The following is a 21,276-nucleotide window of genomic DNA, read 5'->3' as shown; positions in this document are numbered from 1 at the left end:
GTGAATAAGCGAGAGGTGACTTAGGGTAGTGTCGAAGGGATGAATGGATGTAAGGATGAATAGTCAGAGAGATACTCAGACTGGATGGATGAACGGATAGATGGATGGATGGATGGATGGATGGATGGATGGACATATTATTTGGAAGATACGATTGGTGGATGGGTGGGTGGATGAATAAGTGGGAGGGTGAGAAGGTGGATGCATAGGCGAAGAGAGAACCTTGGGGGGGGGGGGGGGGGCGGAAGTAAAATCATAGAATCCCGATATATCGAGATTATGGGGGACATCATTTACCTTCTCCGCCCATTATAGCTTGATCTTGGTACAGTATATCGGAATATGATCATTTAATAAAGATATTGTAAAATAAAGTAAAATTGTAACAAAATATACAGACAATTTTACTTTTTTTTTCCCTCTTGAACAGAGGAGGGACCCGAAGGCTTGCACTGCAGCCTAAGGCTTATTGTGCTTACCACTCCTATTCTGTGAATGATTGGATACCTGAACGGCCGCACTCTTGTACAAGTATAGCACGCTGCACCGTGAACTTCACCCGGGCTATTGTATGGATGATGATATTATGTGAATTAATGATGGCGAAATGAGTCTGAGGTCCAACACCGAAAATTACCCAGCAATTATGCTTCAATTGGTTGAGGATAAACCCCAACCAAGTATCTTGTTCCAACGAGGATTTGAACCTGTGCCCGCTTGTTTCATGGCCAGACATGCTAACCATTACTCCACAGCGGTGGACCAATTTTACATTTACTTTATCTGTTTGTCTAAAAAAAGTAAGATATCATATGAAATGTAAATTCTAATTATTTTATTTAATCTCGTCTTTAAGTTTACACATTATATCGGGATTACTTTTCTTTTTTCTGCATTGTTGTGCAGTATGTTATTCATATTTCTCCAAGTGGCCACTTAAACACCTACAGAGTTCTAATACATCAGTACAGGCTGTTACAAAAGAAACATTACAATGCTTCTATTCCTCAAATGAGGTATAGCAATTCTTATACATTCAGAAATTAAAAATAAATAGACACATGGTCTGAAAACATTACCACTCCTCTCATCAATTTAAGCACAGAAACTTAATCATAAACAAAAGCAAAAAAGATCTTTTGAATTCAATATTTTCTAACGTTAATAGAAAAAAAAAAAAAAGAGTTCGGCCAAGTTTGGGGGGGGCAGTGCCCCCTACCCCCCCCCCATAACTCCGCTTATGGATGGGTGGATGAATGGATGAAGTGAAGTAAGTAGAAATGTATGAAAGTATGACAGATAAAGGTAGGATGGATGGATGGATGGATGGTGGAACTGGAGAAAGTAGAAATGTATGAATGTATGGATAGATTAAATCAGTGGTTATCAGCACTCGCTGAAATGGGTATCGGGTAAGGAGTACATCAGAATATGCACCGTGGTACAGAAGGGAGAGTGAGAAAGCAGTCATAGCTGCACCAGCTGTAGCAATCAGTAGCTGTAGACGAGGACGCTATTTGCCGCACCGTTAAACATTATCATGTCGTAGCTCTGGTTCTAATCACTCATTTGTTTAGTCTTGGGCTCAGATGAAAGATAAAAATCACAGTGAAATAAAGAGATATTCTACATATCAGGATTTGTGGCTTGTTCCCTTCTTTCACTGGACCCCTCAATAATTTCAGAAGACATCTATATTTTTAGGTCATTGACATTATAAACAAACATGCTGAGTATTTATTAACTATATAAAATATGCTTATTTCAATGCATACGTGAACATTGTGTGCAACATTAAACTATTATTGCTGACGTAATTTCTGGCATGAACGAAACCCCACCTGGAATACTGCATATCCACCAGCAGCCATGGTTGCACTAGCGTGCATCTCTTAACCACAGGTAAGAGACATTAGCCTGAGATTGCACTGTGTTGATGACTGCTGGATTAAGTAGAAAGGATGAATATACTGAAGGAGGTAGAAATGTGCAAATGATGTCTGAATAGATGAAGTGAAGGAAGTAGAAATATATGAAAGTATGATAGATGAAGGCAGGATGGAGGGATGGATAGGTGGGTGAATGGGTGGATAGATGGGTGGGTGGGTGGGTGGGTGGGTGGGTGGATGGATGGATGGATAGGTAGGTGGATGGATGGATAGATGGATGGATGGAGGGAGGGAGAGAGGGATGGATGGATGGATGGACGGGACTGAAGAGAATAGAAATATATGAAGAGATGAAGTAGGATTGGATGGATAGATGATTCGCAGAATAAAGGACGAATGAAGAGAGATGAAAGGCGAATACATTGCTGCTATCTGTGGGTTTGTCATAACTAAAGAGAAATCTTGCTATAAGAAAATGTAATCTGATAGTGAAATAGGGGAGACGACCACAGACGTTTAAAGAACACTTTGCATTGGCAATTGCATTATCTGTACCTATATATATTGTATAATATTGTATAATATGTAAACAAACTTCCCCTAAAATTGGGGTTGCCCTGAAGGACGAAGTATACCGAATATACAAGTATTAGTAAATGCGTACAATTTTATGAAAATGTTTTTGGTGAGTAATATTATTATTATTATTATTATTATTATTATTATTATTATTATTATTATTATTATTATTGTGTTATTAGTTTACTTTATATATGTGATTTCTCAGAAGATAGATTGAATAATTTAGAGCTATCAAAGAAACAGTCTTGGCCAAAGAGGATTCAAGATTGAACTGTTTCCAGAAATTAATAAATTTGTTTGTAATAGTGTCTCTAGCACCCACTAATAACCCAATAATTTCAATAGTTTGTAACTTATACGTATGTAAATAATAAGGAAAAGTTGGACCATAAATTTGATTCTTCTCATTGTTGACATATTCTGGTTGAGTTGTATTCAATTCAAAGAGGATAATAGGATCTCTCTCTCTCTCTCTCTCTCTCTCTCTCTCTATATATATATATATATATATATATTTCCATTTTTGGATACACTCTTTCAACACTTATGTAATTAACGATGAACTGTTAAGTTATTTGAAAAAAATATAATAACTACTTCACTATGTCAATATTGTAAATTTTTGTGTTATGTTACTTGATTGACTGATAACATAACACCAAAATTTATAATATTAACAGTGAAGTAGTTATTATTTTTTCAAATAACTTAACAGTTCATCAGTAAATACTTTTTGTTGGTTATTTAAGAACGCTGTATCAACTACTAGGTCCAATATTCCAAAAAATGGCTACCATTCCTGCTTACTGTTTTTCTTAATGCTATCAGGAAAGAATTTCCTACCTTCTGTGCATCAGAGAACATAGTTCGTATTCTGGTTCCAATGGGGCCTCTTGGTCCACCGGGAACATCGACTTCTGGCAGTTGCATGAGTTTAGATAGGAATGTGCGCAGTTCTGGAGAATGAGGGGTGTCCAACCCCGCACAGAACTTCAGTTCTAGCGAGTTGGCCTGAGCAATTACAGCCTCTGCACCCATAATCTCAAGAGCTAATTCCTGTAACAGAATAAGGACTACAAATTCAATGGTGTTCTCAAGGTTATAAGGGTCTGTACATAGGTTTTATTCTACCTTTAAATGAAATACAACATAAGGAGGAGGGGCTCTCTCAAAAATGTGTTCACAGTATTGCATTAGGTCGAAGATTCATCACAGAATTGTGCATGGCAAGGGAAACATTTGTAGCAATGTTGAAGCATCTTGGAGGCTTTATGTTTTTCTTTCTACCACTGCAACATATACAGTATATTTGAGTTATGTTAGCATAAACACTATCTCTTATGCAACCATTCAAACAATATCATCAAACTCTAAACCATAGTCCAGAGTAATAATACCAATAATAGAAATTATTAACATGACAAATACAGTGAAACTTGTTTTATGTGACTACCAAACTTTCTTATAAGGAATGGTCCTTGTCACGGATGGTCACTAAATTAAGATAAAGAAATTATGGAATGATGAAACTGGTCTTATTTTATTATGTCTAGCTAATACATTCACGAATTAGATTCTTATTCAATTTTCAGTTATAAAGAAATAAGCACAGTATAGAAAATGTGGAACCTATTTATTTATACCAACAAACAATAAAATAAAATAAAATCCTTTAGTGTAATCTGTGTTCATAGTGAAGAGAAACGACTGGAAGCATTAGAAATGTGGATATGGGGAAGAATGGAGTATGTGAAATGGACAAACGAAATAAAAAATGTAGCTGTGCTAGAAAGAGTGGGTGAAGAAAGAATAATGCTGGAACTGATCAGAAAGAGGAAAAGAAATTGACTGGATCACTGGCTGAGAAGAAACTGCCTAGTGAAGGATATACTGGAAGGAATGGTGAACGGGACAAAAGTTCTGGGCAGAAGAAGATATCAGATGACAGACAACACTAAGATAGATGGATCGTATGCGAAAACGAAGAGCAAGGCGCACAAAAGGGAAGACTGAAGGTTGTTGAGTTTGCAGTGAAGGACCTGTCCTTGGGTAGGAAACTATGAAGAGAGAAGTGAAGAAAAGAGGAAGAAATCTTTAACCTCTATGAGTGAATAAAAAACAAATGACAGGGAGAAATAGTGTTGGAAGACCTAACACACGATGAATTTAAGACATCTCTAAAAGGCCTAACTCATTCAGGTGAAGGAGAAGAAAAAGAAAAAACGCAAATTATGAATATGTCTCACATCATAGTGCCGAGAAGTAGGCCGTGGATTTCTTGTGATCCTTTCAGCATTTTTTATTATATGCCGAAAAGACTCCGGTAGCATCGGTAGATCTTCCTTCTGTTCCTCAAGAAGTCGACAGATGGCAGCATGCGTCAGCGCAGGCAGCAGCAGTTCCGCAACAGCTTTGGACTTCTGAGCCTCCAAGAAGTGCAGAACTTTCTCCGCTTCCCTCGTGTCGTCGAACAGGCGCTTCTGTCGCCTAGCAGGTACTGGCTTCGCTGCCTCCCACACGTCCAGCCACATGTTACCTTTGATCTGCATGCGAGCGCTCAAAGATCCTGCAAGTCGTAATACCATTGACTTAAAAATATTAAAACCCGAAATGCGTCAAAACCACTTTTCAACTAGTAAAAACTAGTTTAAGCAAATGTAGGCCTACAATGAAATCGAGTTTTCTGGGGGATTCCGACTGCGCGCAGACCCAAAATTTTACCTGCTCTGAAGTGGTCAACTGCGCGCGATGGTCAATTTTTGAGTCAAGTCAACTGCGCACGGAGGAAAACACAAGTTGGTACTACAGTATTTTCTTTCCCATTTTCAGAGACTTACGACTCTCTATGACTGCTAAGTTACACTAATCATAGGCAGTGACGTCGCCAGGATCAGAGCAAGGTGGGTGCGGATGGGGTGCGAAATTTAAAACTGGGGTGCGAGCTGTAGAAGTGTACATAAAAAAAATCCAAAATGTTCTCTCATGCACTTGCGCGCATACTATACATCTGTTTATTAATATTACTTTGTATTATTATTATTATTATTATTATTATTATTATTATTATTATTGCTCATCACATTCATTACAATACACTAAGGGACGTAGTTTTTTCACATCCAAGAATTGTTTTTTTTGTTTTTGTTCTTCAAAATAATTTCTGCCTATATTTTGTTAATAAATTGCCCTTTGGAGTGCAGAAAGGGGTGCTCCGATTTTTTATGGAGTGCTTGCGCACCCTTTCGCACCCCCCTAGCGACGTCCCTGATCATAGGTATGGTTTAAAATTCTTTGTTATATTCTCATGCCCATAATGGGGCACTCGTCAAGAATGATAAAATATTCATTCCCATAATGGGGAAGTCGTCAAGGTATTTAGAAAGTCACGGAAACTATTTTCATTCCTTATGATAATAATAAGAAACGTCTTTTCAAAAATTCAAACGTGTCATAGTTCCATTTCTGTATTTAAAATCAATTCCTGTATATACTGCACTTGTTTTTCACGTTTATTGTTAGATCGGTGAGGCCTATCTGTATCATTCATTTTAATGTAGGTGGTGTCTGAGTTTGAACGATAGCGTCAACAAAATGATATATATGTAGATGTGCACTGTGAAAATTAAGGTCGAAAGCCCTGTGGAATGCCTCACAAGCATTGGTTGTTCTTTCAGAACGTATGTAATGGAAGCCCAAATTTGGGGCGGAAACCAACATTCTGAATCTATGACGTTTGTTGTCAAATAATCAGCAAAACATGTAACATATTCACTTTCGCGTTTAATGCTCATTAAATCTTCAACAAAAGCACTCCGAACTTCGTTGAGAGAGAGAAAAGCCAAACCAAACACCCAGTGTAACTATTAAGGCCTACCTATATCAGTGTTATTTTCTTTATAATCGCAAGATCGCCCTAACTCCTGAATTTTCCTTCACCAGGCTTACGTCAAATGAAATCTACAACCTACTATTGTTGAAAATGGCCACATCTTACTAACTGCTTTCTGTATAGCTACTTAGAAATCAGATACAATGATTGACGGTTGAAACTTAATATTCATATCATCACAAGCATTACGATTTGAGTTAATACTTTTTCGTACGTAGCTGCTGTTTGTTATATTAAGGGGATGTACTGACCATTGTTTGAAACATGAATTATAAATAACTGATAAAAAAATTACAGCAGTAGTCGAAGGTACTATCAACAAAAATTTTGTTACTCTCACAAAAACTGACTAATGATAACAGTGCTAGCAAAACTATTGGTAGCACTGTGCTACCAATAGTTTTGGTTTGTTTAGACTTTTCGTAGGTCTTGCATATACTCGTACGTTTTTTGTTCATGCTTTTGTTTGTTTAAACTAGTTTTTACTAGTTGAAACTGGTTTTGACGGTACTGGTAACATATACAATGTAAAAGTTTTCCTGTTCAGAATTAACATAAACTCAAAATGGCTTGATCACAGTATTGTGAGAGATTCCCAGTAAAATATGTTACTTTTCTTTTCATTCGGAGAGCTTGTTCTCTGTCTACTCATGAATACATTGTAGTCTAGTAGATTACGTGCCAGCTATAATATTTTCTGTCTCGTTTGCTAATTTGTCCAAGAGAGGCTCCTACTGTCTTACGAGATATTTTTCTGCAAGGTAACTACAATCTCAACGAGACATTTGTTCAAAGAGATGTCTGTCCAAGTAGGGAACTTTGTCAAGAGAGGAACAGTTGGCCAGTGAACATTTGTCTTCAATTCTCTCATTCAGAAATAAGGTAAAATTATTAATTTAACAAAATATCGAAAAATGCAGGTAAAAATAATGAGGAAGACAAAAATTAAGAACTTGAGTATTATAAGAATAATTTCAATTTTTAAAACTGAAATTTGTTTAAATATGAGTAATCTAGTGTTATATACTATACTTAAAACCAGCAATAAGAAATTTTATGTGTTGTAAATGGTCTCTAATAATAAAATATTCAATAAAGTGTGAGGCACGAAATGAAATACGTTGAGAGTGGTACTTATTCACTTGCAGATAGATTACCCTATACTCAATAGATGGCCGTATGTGCGTACACTTCGCATGTGCAGAGAGACTTCAACTTCCTGTTACGCAAAAATGTTTCATTTTCTTACCAATTGTACCTCTAACAAAGACGTATTCAAATCAAGAAGTATTACATTACCTCTCTTCTGACCGTACTCATCCACTTCATCCTCTTCTATCCAGTCCCGTGGGGAGTACCACCGAATGAAGTCTTCCAGAACAGCTCCTGGATTTGCAGCCTGCATGTAAATACGATACAGTGATACACACATTACGAATACGTCCAAAAATATGTGCAAAAAACGGTAGAATACTTCCACATACTGAAAAAACTATATATCTGAACTGCGAAAATACGCCAAAAGAATATATATATATATAGACACACACACACACATCAAGAATGTGAATGTATCCATCTCTACATCTCTTGATCATCTTCACCTCTGTCCATCTGCAGGTTTGCTCGTAATCATTAGAATGTATTTATTGTTAATAAAGAAGACATTTAACATGAGTTGATTCCAAAATATTGTCACATGTAACCTATATACGAAACAACGAATCGAAGTCAGGATAGGAGAAGAAATGTCTGAAGGAAGTGAAATAGGGAGAGGAGTATGTCAAGGATGCCCTTTATCACCTACTCTGTTCAACATCTACTTGGAGGATTTAGTGAAGAACTGTTTTCAGAACACGGGAGAGTAAAAGTAAGAGGAAGAAGAATGAAGTGCATAAGATTTGCTGATGATATGGCGTTGTTGACAGAAGAGACGATACTAAGGGATATGCTACTCAAGCTAAATGATAGCTGTGAGCAGTATGGGATGAAGATAAATGCAAATAAGACGAAGGCCATGGTCATATGAAGAAAAGTAAAGAAGATAAACTAGCGAATTCTAAATGAGGCAGTAGAACAAGTGGATAGTTTCAGATTCTTGGAGTGTACTATAAGCAGTAACATGAGCTGCAGCCAGGAAGTCAAAAGGAGGATATCAATGGCAAATGAAGCTTTTAATAAAAAAGGAGCATCTTCTGTGGACCTCTGGAAACAGAACTAAGAAAGAGACTAGTGAAGTGCTTTGTGTGGATAGCATTGTATGGGACAGAAACATAGACATTACGACGAAGTGAAGAGAAACGAATAGAAACATTTGAAATGTGGATATGGAGAAGAATGGAGCATGTGAAATGGACAGACAAAATAAGAAATGAAGCTGTATTGGAAAGAGTGGGTGAAGAAAAAATGATACTGAAACTGATCAGGAAGAGAAAAAGGAATTGGTTAGGTCACTGGCTGAGAAGAAACTGCCTACTGAAGGATGCACTGGAAGGACTGGTGGACGGGAGAAGAGTTCATGAAAGAAGATATCAGATGATAGATGACATTAATATATGTGGATCATATGTGGAAACTAGAGGAAGGCAGAAAATAGGAAAGATTGGAGAATGCTGGGTTTGCAGTGAAAGACCTGCCCATGGGCAGAACACTTATGTATGTTACGTATGTATGTATGTATGTACGTATTTTATTTTATTTATTTTAGTCGGTTATTTTAGGATACTTTATCAATAGCTTAGGTTATTTAGCGTCTGAATTAGATGAAGATGATAATGCTGGTGAAATGAGTCCGGGGTCCAGCACAGCACCGAAAGTTACCCAGCATTTGCTCATGTTGGGCTGAGGGAAAACCCCGGAAAAAACCTCAACCAGGTAACTTGCCCCGACCGGGAATCAAACCCGGGCTACCTGGTTTCGCGGCTAGGCGCGCTAACCGTTACTCCACAGGTGTGGACGTATGTATGTATGTATGTATATGCTGTAAGTTTTAATGCATAATTTATTTGACACATTTCTGATAACAATACTTCAATAATTGCCACATACAATGTATGTAATAGGAATAATGGCTACTCACTTCGCCATTAGTGAAACGTGGATATTAATACGCTTGGAAATTGGGAAGGTAGATATGGAGAAATTAATTTGTCAACACCGATCTGAGTTAATTTCCTGAAGTCCTTAGTAAGATTGTGAATGGTCTAATGTTTCTAGTGGCTTAAACTGTATACATATTTACTTACTACAGTTGATAAAAGATATTTCGACACCTAAGAATGAAAACCTCGTATGTCTAATTTTCTAAATTTTACAGGAGAGCAAAAAATCGACATACAAGGTTTTCACATTTAAAGAGATGGCTCGTAAGTCGAAATTCTATATGATTTCGACATACAAGGTTTTCACATTCAAATAGATGGCTCGTAAGTCGGATTTTCTATAATGACTAGAGATACGCGCTTTCATTTTAAAATTAAACCATAAAGAGATATGTGGTTTTCAATTTTTCTCTTTTTTCATGAAAAAAAATGAAAATTTTGTAATTGTAGACCATAAGAGCACGGGCTTTCCTATAAATTTGAGTGAAAATCGCATTTTCGAAAAAAAGTCGACTTACGAGGTTTTCATTCTTAGGTGTCGTTATGTCAATTCTGCCAACAAATAGTAAGTGTACAAAGACTCTGACTCAAGCAGTTCATAAATTGTTTCAGGAATCAGGCACAACACGACTAGGGGGTGGACACACAATACTTTTCTTCCTTGAAATTCTCTAACTCGTGGCACTGGTATTTTAGTTTAAGTAACGACTGAAAACAGCTAAAATAATAATATATAGACATATGACGTTATCGTAGGTTCGGTGGATTGATGGGTACATTAATTCATACAATATGTCTCATTTATAACACGCGGATCTCTCGTGGATAGCTCATGGCTCTTCGCTAGAGTGATGTGTTCGTATGAATGTTTCGACTGCCTGAGAGGGCTCGATAATTGGTCCTTCTTTTCGTACTTCTACATTTCGAACTTCGATTCCAGGCGATTCTATAATATTCTAATTAATACTACTTTAAAATAGAAATAAGCAATCCATCACAACATCATATGAACCAGAACAGTAGTTATAAAAGTCGAATTCAACAGTCGATAATCATTCACGGTTCGAATCTCTGAAGCTCGTAACAGCAAAAGTGAAAGACAGCGAGACAAGAATTGAATATTAGGCCTATATATCCCAGCAAGCAAACTACGTCGACATCGTTCAACTCCATGCGGGTTGTTATTGAATGTCTTAGACCATACCTGCACAAACAGCGCTCAACGAGCGCGCGCGGGAGAGCTGTGTTTACCGCTCGCCGAATCGGAGAGGAAGATACGTCAGAATGACATAGACCTGCTATAGATAGAGGAGAGGGAAGCGACCACTCAGCTATCTAGTGGAGTGCAGTGCGTATTCTCAGTAACTGTTTTACATTGCTTGCCTACTGCTACAGTACAGTATGGAGGAATCTAAAAGACGGAAAAGTAGTGATCAGGCAAATTCTTTCAATGTTGCATGGGAAAATGCTTATTTTTTCATAGCTGCTGGAGTAAATACTCAGTGTTTTATCTGCCACAACATTTCGAAAGGTAGAAAGAAACATAACATAATGCGTCATTACGAGTCCAGACATAAAGATACTAAAGATATTAATCTTCAACAATTTTAATATCTCTCTTCAGGGAAAAGGCCCGATCAGTGTTGATATGTTGAATAAATTACGGGATTTCAGTCGTAAACTTACACTTTTCGTAAGTCAGTTTCGGGAAGGTAATATGGCTTACTTTCGAACGATTGAAACTGCTTGTGATGAAGCCATGTTAAACGATTATGTGCAAATATTAATTGAAATTCAAAATAAATTTAATTCTAGGTTCCAAGATCTTGTCTTAAGGTCCACACCTGTGGAGTAACGGTTAGCGCGTCTAGCCGCGAAACAAGGTGGCCCGGGTTCGATTCCCGGGTCAAGTTACCCGGTTGAGGTTTTTCCGGGGTTTTCCCTCAACTCAGTATGAGCAAACGCTGAGTAACTTTCGGTGTTGGACTCCGGACTCATTTCACCGGCATTATCACCTTCTTCTCATTCAGACGCTAAATAACATAAAGCGTCGTAAAATAACCTACTAAAAATCTTGTCTCAATTGGAAAGAAGTTTAAAGTTATAATAAATTCTTCAACACCAGTTGAAACAATGTCATATAAGTTACAGGTGGGCCTGGTTGGCGCAGTTGGTATAGCGCTGGCCTTCTATGCCCGAGGTTGCGGGTTCGATTCCGGGCCAGGTCGATTGCATTTAAGTGTGCTCATATAACCTCGGCAGTTGCGAGCGTCGTTAAATAAAACATAACATTTAACGATTTACAGCTCGGACTTATTGATCTTCAATGTGGCGTAAGGGCTAAAGATCGTTTGAATAATACTACTAGCCTGGTTGAGTTTTAGCAATAATATCCACGACTACACAGGTTGGCTGTGCAAATGATTGCTATGTTTGACTCAACATTTATATTTGTGAGCAACTGTTTTCTATAATCAACTTTAATAAAGGCAGACATCGAACATCTGTAACGATCATTACGATCAGTAGGCTACTGTTCCTTTCAGCTACCAACAGCATAAAACCTCGTTTTCACGTACTGATAAATAAAAATATAACAAAATGATATTGTACATTTAAGTAGGTATAAAATTTCTATTATTTCTGTAAAATAAATATTTCTGTATTAATTAATAAGTCCAAGATAGTTTTGCAAACACTGAACGGGAATTGATTTCATAAACACTCGTAATAGTACTTTCCTTTTGTGTATATTTTGTACGAGATCACCCCTTCTTCCAGTCCACCCTATACTGAGCGCAGCTAATACTTACCTGCATTCCGCTCATGATCTGTAAGCCGGTCGGAGAGCGGAAACCTTGTGCAGGCCTGTCTTAGACCATATGGTCGGTCACAGTTTGATTCTAACTTTTTTCTTGATCTACCCACATTTTGACGTTCTCATGGTAGTGTCGCTAGGCGTAACATTTTCAGAAATATATTGAAATAAATTAATAAATTCTGTTAAAATTCTGCGCTGTCCTTTCTTTAAAGATATGTTGCTCATTCCGAATGAAAAAAAAAAAAAACAATTTATTATTAATGTGAAGGATTGGATATAACTTGCGTATTAAGAAAAGGATATTTTAGGAACTATAAGAAGAGCAAATGACTCGATAAACATTATCTAAGACTGCAATAAACGTTGGAAAGGAAAAAGATTGACAGCACGTGTTTAACATTAGATTACCATACCAAGACTAAAATTCGTAATATTCACTTGATGACGGCAGTGAACGTTATCCCACTCCTGATTCCGCTTACGAAATCGTTACATACCTCCCACATGTCTCAAGTGTTATTTGGGCTGCTTAAGCAAAAATGAACGGTTAAAGTCAGACGCCCTATACAATAATTTATTTATAACATAATCATTCCAAAAATTTGGAGATGTGGCTGAACATGGAATTAAGGTTTAAATGTAAAAATAGTAAAGTTAAATATTTATATTTGATTTCGATTTGTATTTATTTCGATAGAAATATACAGCACTTTTCTAATAAAATACTATAAATGGTCAAAACTATACTTTAAGGAATATAAGCAGGGCCGGGTATTTATGGAGATAGCGAATATCACGACATAATAGATATATACTATATTTTTACTAATCTTTACGAATTAAGTGACTCTGATTAATAATATACGGATAAAACAATCACGACAAATCGCGAAATAGAGTTCTAATAGCGAAATATGAACACATTCGCGAATTATTACTATTGCATCGTTTTATAGCGAATTTCATATTCTGAGTTTTTTTCGGATTTTTTTTTTTTTTCACTTGAATTTGTTATATATCCAAGTAGCCTACATTACATGGTATTCCAGGTGTTCTGATTACATAGTGAACTCAAAAGATGGAGAATTCAACATTTCACTAATAATAATTTGAAAGTGTTAATTTGAGGGCTGCAAATTTTTTCTTTTCTTTTTTTTTTTTTTTTAATGAATGTGTGTTAAATACAGTCTCAATCCAACAAAAATATTGTCTATTGGTCATACCGCACCTTCACTGGAATCTAACGAACCTTTAATGTTAATTATTTAGAAAGTAATATTCATACTGAGTTCATACTCCAATTCCAAAATAATTGTATTTTCCAAAATTTCCACTAATCTCCGCCAAGAGTACAAATCAATCTCCAACAATCTCCGCGAACAACAATATTAAAAACACAAATAATAAAATTAATCTCCATAAGTACCTGCCCCTGTATATAATAAAAGTTACATTCGTTATTTAAAGTAGCATTAATAAATACCTAAAAATGTCTAACATGCATGATTATTAATTAGTTTCGTGTACCTTGAATGACTCCATATCAGAGAGCAGAGACGCACTCATCATGCGTGCGCGCATCTCAGCTCCTAGTGCGTCAGTTCCGAGTTGCAGCAGGACTTCTGCGTCTTCTTCAACTTGATCCTCAGTCTTTGGACTTGGTTCCTGTCCACATAAACTTTCATGAGAAACGCACTAAGTTGAGGACATAGTATCCACAGAAGCAACCAACGTAGTTTTCCTATTTATTTTTGCACTGATTAACAGTATAACTTCGAAACTATGCAGTTTTGAGCAACATCTTTTCAAAACTTTCTTTCTTTCTTTCTTTCTTTCTTTCTTTCTTTCTTTCTTTCTTTCTCTCAGTTTAACCTCTCCCTTCTAGGTGCATTTACACGACCCACGCCATCCGGGCCTTACAGGGCCGCGACCTGTCGGGAGAGGTATTAAGCTATGGATCACATACATACTTTTTTGACCACACAAGGACATGGAGGGCCTCCCCGGATGAGGGATTTCAAAACTTAATAATGCTTTAATGCATATTTTCTGCGTCACAAGTAACGTATAAATTGTTTTCTAGGCTGGAAACCATGTAACGTGATCACCTGTTAATGATACAGTTTCCCTATTTAAAAAAAGTTACGGTAACAACCTCATAACACAAGACGCGTGTTTGAAACCTACAATTAAGAGAGAATGAGGTGATTTTTTTATTGTAAAGCACTAAGATAAATATGAGATGAGTAAGCGCTTCAGAGAAATTATTAACTACATCGAAACGAAACCTACAATCGGAACAAACCGCAAGTGAACAGATTACATGAGCCTTTGGAAAGTTTTGTCAAGTTGTGGCGGTATATTTAAAGTTGGTTAACTGCTGTGTGAGGTTTCTGGCTATTTTCGCCGTGGCTTCGAAATGGATAACTGTATATATCTATGACTAGAGAGCGGAATTTAGGCAAAAACCTATTTTTTTTCCTTGATATATACAAGTTTGAGATTTAATATTTATATTTTTCATGGAAATATAGGTATAAATAAAGGGATTTTATAGTCCTAAAAATGCCTATTTCGACGTTAGTGCCTATTTTCAAGTTTTCTGCTTTAATTTTTGCATAATTTTCCGTAACTGTTTACTGTTTTTCTTAACATCTTGTACCGTTTACATTCCAAGACGGCTAACAACAACTCCTTCCTAGCAGTGAACAACACAATAGAGAAGTACCTCCGGGCTACCTCTTCTCATTCTTACAATCCTTCAATTCTAAAATTCCAACTTTCAGTCAGCCTGAGTAGCGTAGTCGGTATAGCGCTGGCCTTCTGTGCTCGAGGTTGCGGGTTCGATCCCGGCCCAGGTCAATGGCATTTAAGTGTGTTTAAATTCTACAGGCTCATGTCAGTAGATAGATTTACTGACATGTAAAAGAACTCCTGCGAGATATTATTATTATTATTATTATTATTATTATTATTATTATTATTATTATTATTATTATATCTTCCTCTGTCTGTCAGCAATTTAACACAAACTCGCTGAGTTGTACCCGAATAAGCATTCTCTTACATTCCAAGACAGATAACAACCCCTTTCTTTTTTCACCGTTTGCAAGTTAGCAGTGAGCGACACAATAGCCACAATAGGTGCTGATCATCTACTGTGAAGCAAACTATGGAAATGTGATTGGTGAATGAAAGCACTAACTTAAAGACAGAATATCTTCATTTTGTGTATGCATGTGTACCCTTGTAAAATGTGAAATGTGTTGGTTTCTTTTAATCTTAGAATTTTGCATTAAATAAATGTTGAATCTTATATTAGTGACATTCTTTAACAAAAAAAACCAAATAATGGTGTTTCAGAGCCTATTTTAGACGCCTAAAATGCCCCTTTAAGGCCTAAAACTCCGCTCTCTAGTTATAATGAAGCTAGAATCATAATTGTATTACTTTGTATGTTATTTTTACACGTATGGGTAAATAATTTTAGACTGGAAGTTACGAAGTTTATAATTAAAAATTTCTTGTTTTTTTATATTATTCGTTTATTGTTTTCTTCTTCTAAGGCCGTGAACGATTGGAGCACAAGTTTAGTTACCACCCGGTTGTACATGTTTGTCGTTCTGGTTCACTGACATTGAGAGCTGCGCTATTACTTTTCATTTGGTAGAGATATGATCCAACCTCATACAACTTAATAGTTTCGGTACCAACTTCCTACCTCTGGTTATTACTCAGCTTTTCTTAAGCTGGAATTTTACCTCATTTTTCCGATCACGAAAAGTGGACCCCTGACCAAGAATCGAATCCGGGACCTTGCAGTTCATAGTCAGAGAAGCTAACTACTATACATCGGGAGGCGTTCTATACATAAATGTAACAAATATAATTATAAAAACCACCCACTAATACTAAAACCTGGATGCGACAGCCCATAGAGGGCCAAGGCCTATCCGCCGACTGCTGGCCTCACGTCCACATGCCTCAGCAGATGTGAACGATTAGTATCGTGTGGTTATATCGTGTGGTTAGTGCGATGATTCAGCCATTATAGTTGGTTTACAGAACCGAGTGTTCGCTATACCTATCGCAGCTCCCCCAAATTCATTACGATGCTGGGTGGGCACCACACAGGTCCCATACACTGGTCGAAATTTCACGAGAAAATTCCTTCCGTAACGCGAGTCTAGGCATGATGTATTTTCAACTAACTATTCGTATCAGCAATGATTGGTCTAATCGGTGATCTTCAGATTTTTCATGATGCTGTAGCGTACCTGAGTGACTGGAATGTACAAGTGCTCCCCCGTCTTCAGGAGTCGCAGATTGCCGTGCTTGGAGAGCCTCCCAACAGGCTGGTTCCACAGAGAATGCTTGTGCCGGTGTCTGCTACCCCTGCGGTGCATTTCATCCTTCGAATCCCCCTCCGGTGCCTCAGCAGAGCAGTCGAAGAATTCTTCGTCCTCAGAATCTGTACATCAAGAGTTCTAAATTACGTGGTTCACTGCAGAAGTTATCGACTTTAAGGAAATTATCATTTTCATATTAATAACATCCCAAGTCGAAACGGAAAGCAATGTCATTAAGATGGCATGGTTTGGAAATAAATCCCGAAAAGACAAAGTATATGATTATGTCTCGTGACCAGAATATTGTACGAAATGGAAATGTAAAAATTGGAGATTTATCCTTCGAAGAGGTGGAAAAATTCAAATATCTTGGAGCAACAGTAACAAATATAAATGACACTCGGGAGGGAATTAAACGCAGAATAAATATGGGAAATGCCTGTTATTATTCGGTTGAGAAACTTTTGTCATCTAGTCTGCTGTCAAAAAATCTGAAAGTTAGAATTTATAAAACACTTATATTACCGGTTGTTCTGTATGGTTGTGAAACTTGGACTCTCACTTTGAGAGAGGAACAGAGATTAAGGGTGTTTGAGAATAAGGTGCTTAGGAAAATATTTGGGGCTAAGAGGGATGAAGTTACAGGAGAATGGAGGAAGTTACACAACGCAGAACTGCACGCATTGTATTCTTCACCTGGCATAATTAGGAACATTAAATCCAGACGTTTGAGATGGACAGGGCATGTAGCAAGTATGGGCGAATCCAGAAATGCATATAGAGTGTTAGTTGGGAGGCCGGAGGGAAGAAGACCTTTGGGGAGGCCGAGACGTAGATGGGAGGATAATATTAATATGGATTTGAGGGAGATGGGGTATGTTGATAGACTGGATTAATCTTGCACAGGATAGGGATCGATGGCAGGCTTATGTGAGGACGGCAATGAACTTGCGGGTTCCTTAAAAGCCATTTGTAAGTAAGTAAGTATTTCCTCATTATACATTTTATGCGAATGCTACAATTAATCATTCATTGTTACCGATGACATATCCGTTTGTACTTTGCAATCTATTTTCTTTAAGTCTCATTTACAACATGGGAATGATATACAGCCTACCACGCAATTAAATAATCTTGTGCTTTCCTCAATGCATACCATATATTTACTGATAGCGGGCAGCCAAGTCTCGGAAAAATTCCCATTGTCAAGCATGAAACAGCTCGTAAAATTGTATGTTTATGATGAAATTTCCATACCTAAACCTTGGGGTTCTAAATATGATATTCCGTGTAAAACGTACATCGAATGTTTTTAAGCATCACACGTTTTGTTCTTCGCTTCGTTAAATAAAATGTATTTACCCGATTCCAATTCCTCGGCATCGATGGAGCCCATGCTGGCCGCTTGCTCTCTCGCTTTCTTTCTCTCTATACAACAGTTGAGCATCTGCAGCTTCTGATGCAACAGGCAGGTCCTCTGGTCCGGAAACCCTGGAGCTACCCTGAACACACGAGAAGTAACACTCTCCTCAGTAATGAGAATCAAATTCGTTCATTCCGATGACTATTACGTCCTAAATGTGTACCGCATGGACATAATTATTAGCATTGTAAATAGTAATTAACCTCTCTTATGCAATAATGAAGTTAAAGACTCTCTTGCAAATGCAAAATTAAAGGATACCAATACGAAGCTAACGAACGTTATGTAGTAAGAGCATGTCTCTAATGATCAGATTGGCCTCAACGCAGAGTTTGGACACTGGATGAAGAAAGAGCAGCAGCAGCATTACTACTAGTAGTAATAGTAATATTTTATGTAATGAGTTAATGACGTTTTCAACTGTAGATTATTCAGCATCAAAGTTAAACTGAGCGAGAAAAGAGTAACAAATCTCCATCAGAACAGGGACCTTTCACTATCTGATCATCATCTAATAAATGGTGAAGAGGGTTTGCAACGATCTTTCGTATGAGCTTGAGCAATAATTGTTACTGATGAACGTTAATGAACAGTAATAACTACTTCATTGTGTTAATATTATAAATTTTGGTGGAATGTCCTAGTTTAGGATTCCGAGAATGACGGAAACCACATCGAAAGTAGTCAGGTAACATACCACCAAAATGTATAATACTCGTATTAACACAGTGAAGTAGATATTACTTTCTCACTAACGTTCATCAGTGATCATATAAATCAGGCATGAGGAATAGGAGAGGAACTCGCTTTTTGTTTTATTAACTCACACCACTTTCCAACAGCAGCGATACGCTTGTACTTCCTTCTTTGAAATTCTGTTTGTACACAAGACGGCACCAGTGGCGGAACGCGATAGGATTATGACTATTTCGATCTATTACTACTTAAATGATTAAGGTACTGCAAAACTACACATAAATATATTATACTTAATTAAATATAAACAAAATAATACTCTTTTATTACAGAACATAAAAATAACACTATTTTATTACATAACATAAAAATAATAGGCCTACTCTTTTATTACAAAACATAAAAATAACTCATTGTTACGGTTTTTACGACTATCTGCAGAACATTATTCAGACATTCTGCTTCAGCACATAATGTCTCTTAATGTATTATGAAGTGAATTGCAACTAAGTCATCTGATGATTCAGTAATGGATTTTAGAAATCATCGTAATGTAGCTACGAAGACATTATGTTTCCCTTTCATTGCTGGGGCATCTCTGTGGCTATACAAATCAACTTTTCCCAGGACAATTCATACTTTACCACAACTGCAAAGACAGCTTCGAAAATATCATTTCCCCTTGTAATGCCTCTCAAGGATACAAAATCAAGAAAATCTTCAAATATGTTGAGTTCAGAATCCACACTCCGTAGAAAAATGCCTAATTGCGCAGTGTCTTTTGTATCAATGCTTTCGTCGATAGCTAAAGAGTACCATATAAACTTTCCCAATTTTAATTTTAGCTGATCTTCGACGTCTTTAGCCATTTCCGTAATTCTGTCTGTCATAGTTCGCCGAGATAGACTTATTGATTTAAATACTTAAGTTTTTTCCAGACAAAGATGCTCAGAGACAATCATCAAACATTCTCTAATAAATTCTCCTTTTGAGAAACATTTCAAATTTTCGGTTATGTGCTTCGAGATAAGATAACTGACTTGAATTACGTTTGTTCCTAAACAAACTGAAGCGGGCTCATGTTTAGTTTCCTTTAACGCTTATAACTTTCTAAGACGGTTTTGGGCGTATACAGAAGGAATATAAAAAGTATACTTTTAAATATACTTAAAATAACAAACAATTTGTAAAAAAAAAATTACACATATATAATTAGACAACCAACTATCTATATGGCAACCACAATGTGAAAAATGAAATGAAATAACAATTGAAATACACCTGAAAAACTTTGTTTACTGTAATTCTTTGTGTGAACAGTGTTAAAATGCCGTCACATATTACACAGGGCACAATACTGCTCTTTCGAGCAGAACAAACAAAATGCCTTATCATTATGAGCGACACAAAAGTACTTTAGCTCCCATTCGAGTTTTTAAACATATTTCTTTGCTTTATCACGAGACAAGACTCCATCACTGATGCCCACTGAAATGTCATGAAAGACATACTGGTGCTTCTCTAGTAAAGGTAGACAAGACGTGGTAACGGGTGGAAGGGGTTAAAACACGGACTGAGAGGATGGAACTCAATGAGGCACTTTTTCCCATGACTGATATGTGTTAAAAGAGTGCATCCAAGAAAGAAGCAGTAATTGCCTTCACTCCATTCCATCCAATTCCTCTCTCCTTCAAGATACCTAATTAGAATTACTTCCTCCCAAGTCTGTTCGGGTATTCCTTTAGGTCTCTTTCGTTGTATTCTGCTTTCCCAGCTATTTTAGAATATCCTTCATCATTCATTTTGGCTACATGAGCACACCATCGTAGTTGAGCTACAATTTATATCTATAAGCCAAATAATTCCTAATCCTGTTCTTAAGGTTTGATTCATAATCCCATCTCTCTTAGTTTTTCCTTGAGAATTTTATTTCAATGGTCTTTCATATGTAGACACAATATTTATAGTTAAACAAATAATGGAAAAACGGAAGAAATTTATGTGTTGTTCTGGATTTTGAAAAAGCATAAGATCGAGTTCAAAGACATAGGCCTACATTATGGAAAACTGTACGAAACAGTAAACAGTTTCAGTAACTTATTACATGCAATAAGAAGTTTACATGCTATTACATTAATCAAAATTAAATAAGATAATGATAAAACCATGGATGTTAGGACTTAGACAAGGCTGCGGTTTCTCTCCAATCCTATTTATTACCTATTTAGACAAAATAATTAAAGAGCGGAAAAAAATAAATCCTTCAGGCATAAAAGTTGATGATAATACAATTTTACAAACTATAATATTTACAGATGATCAGATATTTACAGCACAAAGTGAAGATGATCTATAGAGATCTGTTTATAATCTTCAATCTGTTATTACACAATATAACTTGATAATTTAAGATAAAACTAAATTAATGGCTGTAACCTGAAAGAAACTTTCTAGAGTCAAAATAGTAATAAACAATAAAATAATTGAACTTTGTATATTTGGGCAGTCATATTTCACAGTTCACTT

The 21,276-nt window shown here is 36.6% G+C and overlaps 1 protein-coding gene across 1 annotated transcript in view; it reads right to left on the bottom strand.

Annotated features, from left to right (window-relative positions):
- Rab3GAP1 (RAB3 GTPase activating protein subunit 1) overlaps positions 1–21,276 on the bottom strand; it is a 290,503-nt gene that overhangs the window by 8,706 nt on the left and 260,521 nt on the right. The window contains exons 9-14 of the mRNA XM_069821561.1: positions 17,994–18,133; positions 16,560–16,753; positions 13,810–13,947; positions 7,660–7,759; positions 4,718–5,037; positions 3,315–3,527 (exon numbers count right to left, since the gene is read on the bottom strand). Coding sequence (XP_069677662.1) covers positions 3,315–3,527; positions 4,718–5,037; positions 7,660–7,759; positions 13,810–13,947; positions 16,560–16,753; positions 17,994–18,133 — 1,105 coding nt within the window. The remainder of the gene's footprint in view (positions 1–3,314; positions 3,528–4,717; positions 5,038–7,659; positions 7,760–13,809; positions 13,948–16,559; positions 16,754–17,993; positions 18,134–21,276) is intronic.

The sequence above is a fragment of the Periplaneta americana genome, chromosome 3 (genome assembly GCF_040183065.1).
Source record: "Periplaneta americana isolate PAMFEO1 chromosome 3, P.americana_PAMFEO1_priV1, whole genome shotgun sequence".
NCBI lineage: Eukaryota > Metazoa > Arthropoda > Insecta > Blattodea > Blattidae > Periplaneta > Periplaneta americana.
Note: the sequence above shows the minus strand (reverse complement) of the source record. Positions and strands in the feature narration are given on the sequence as shown.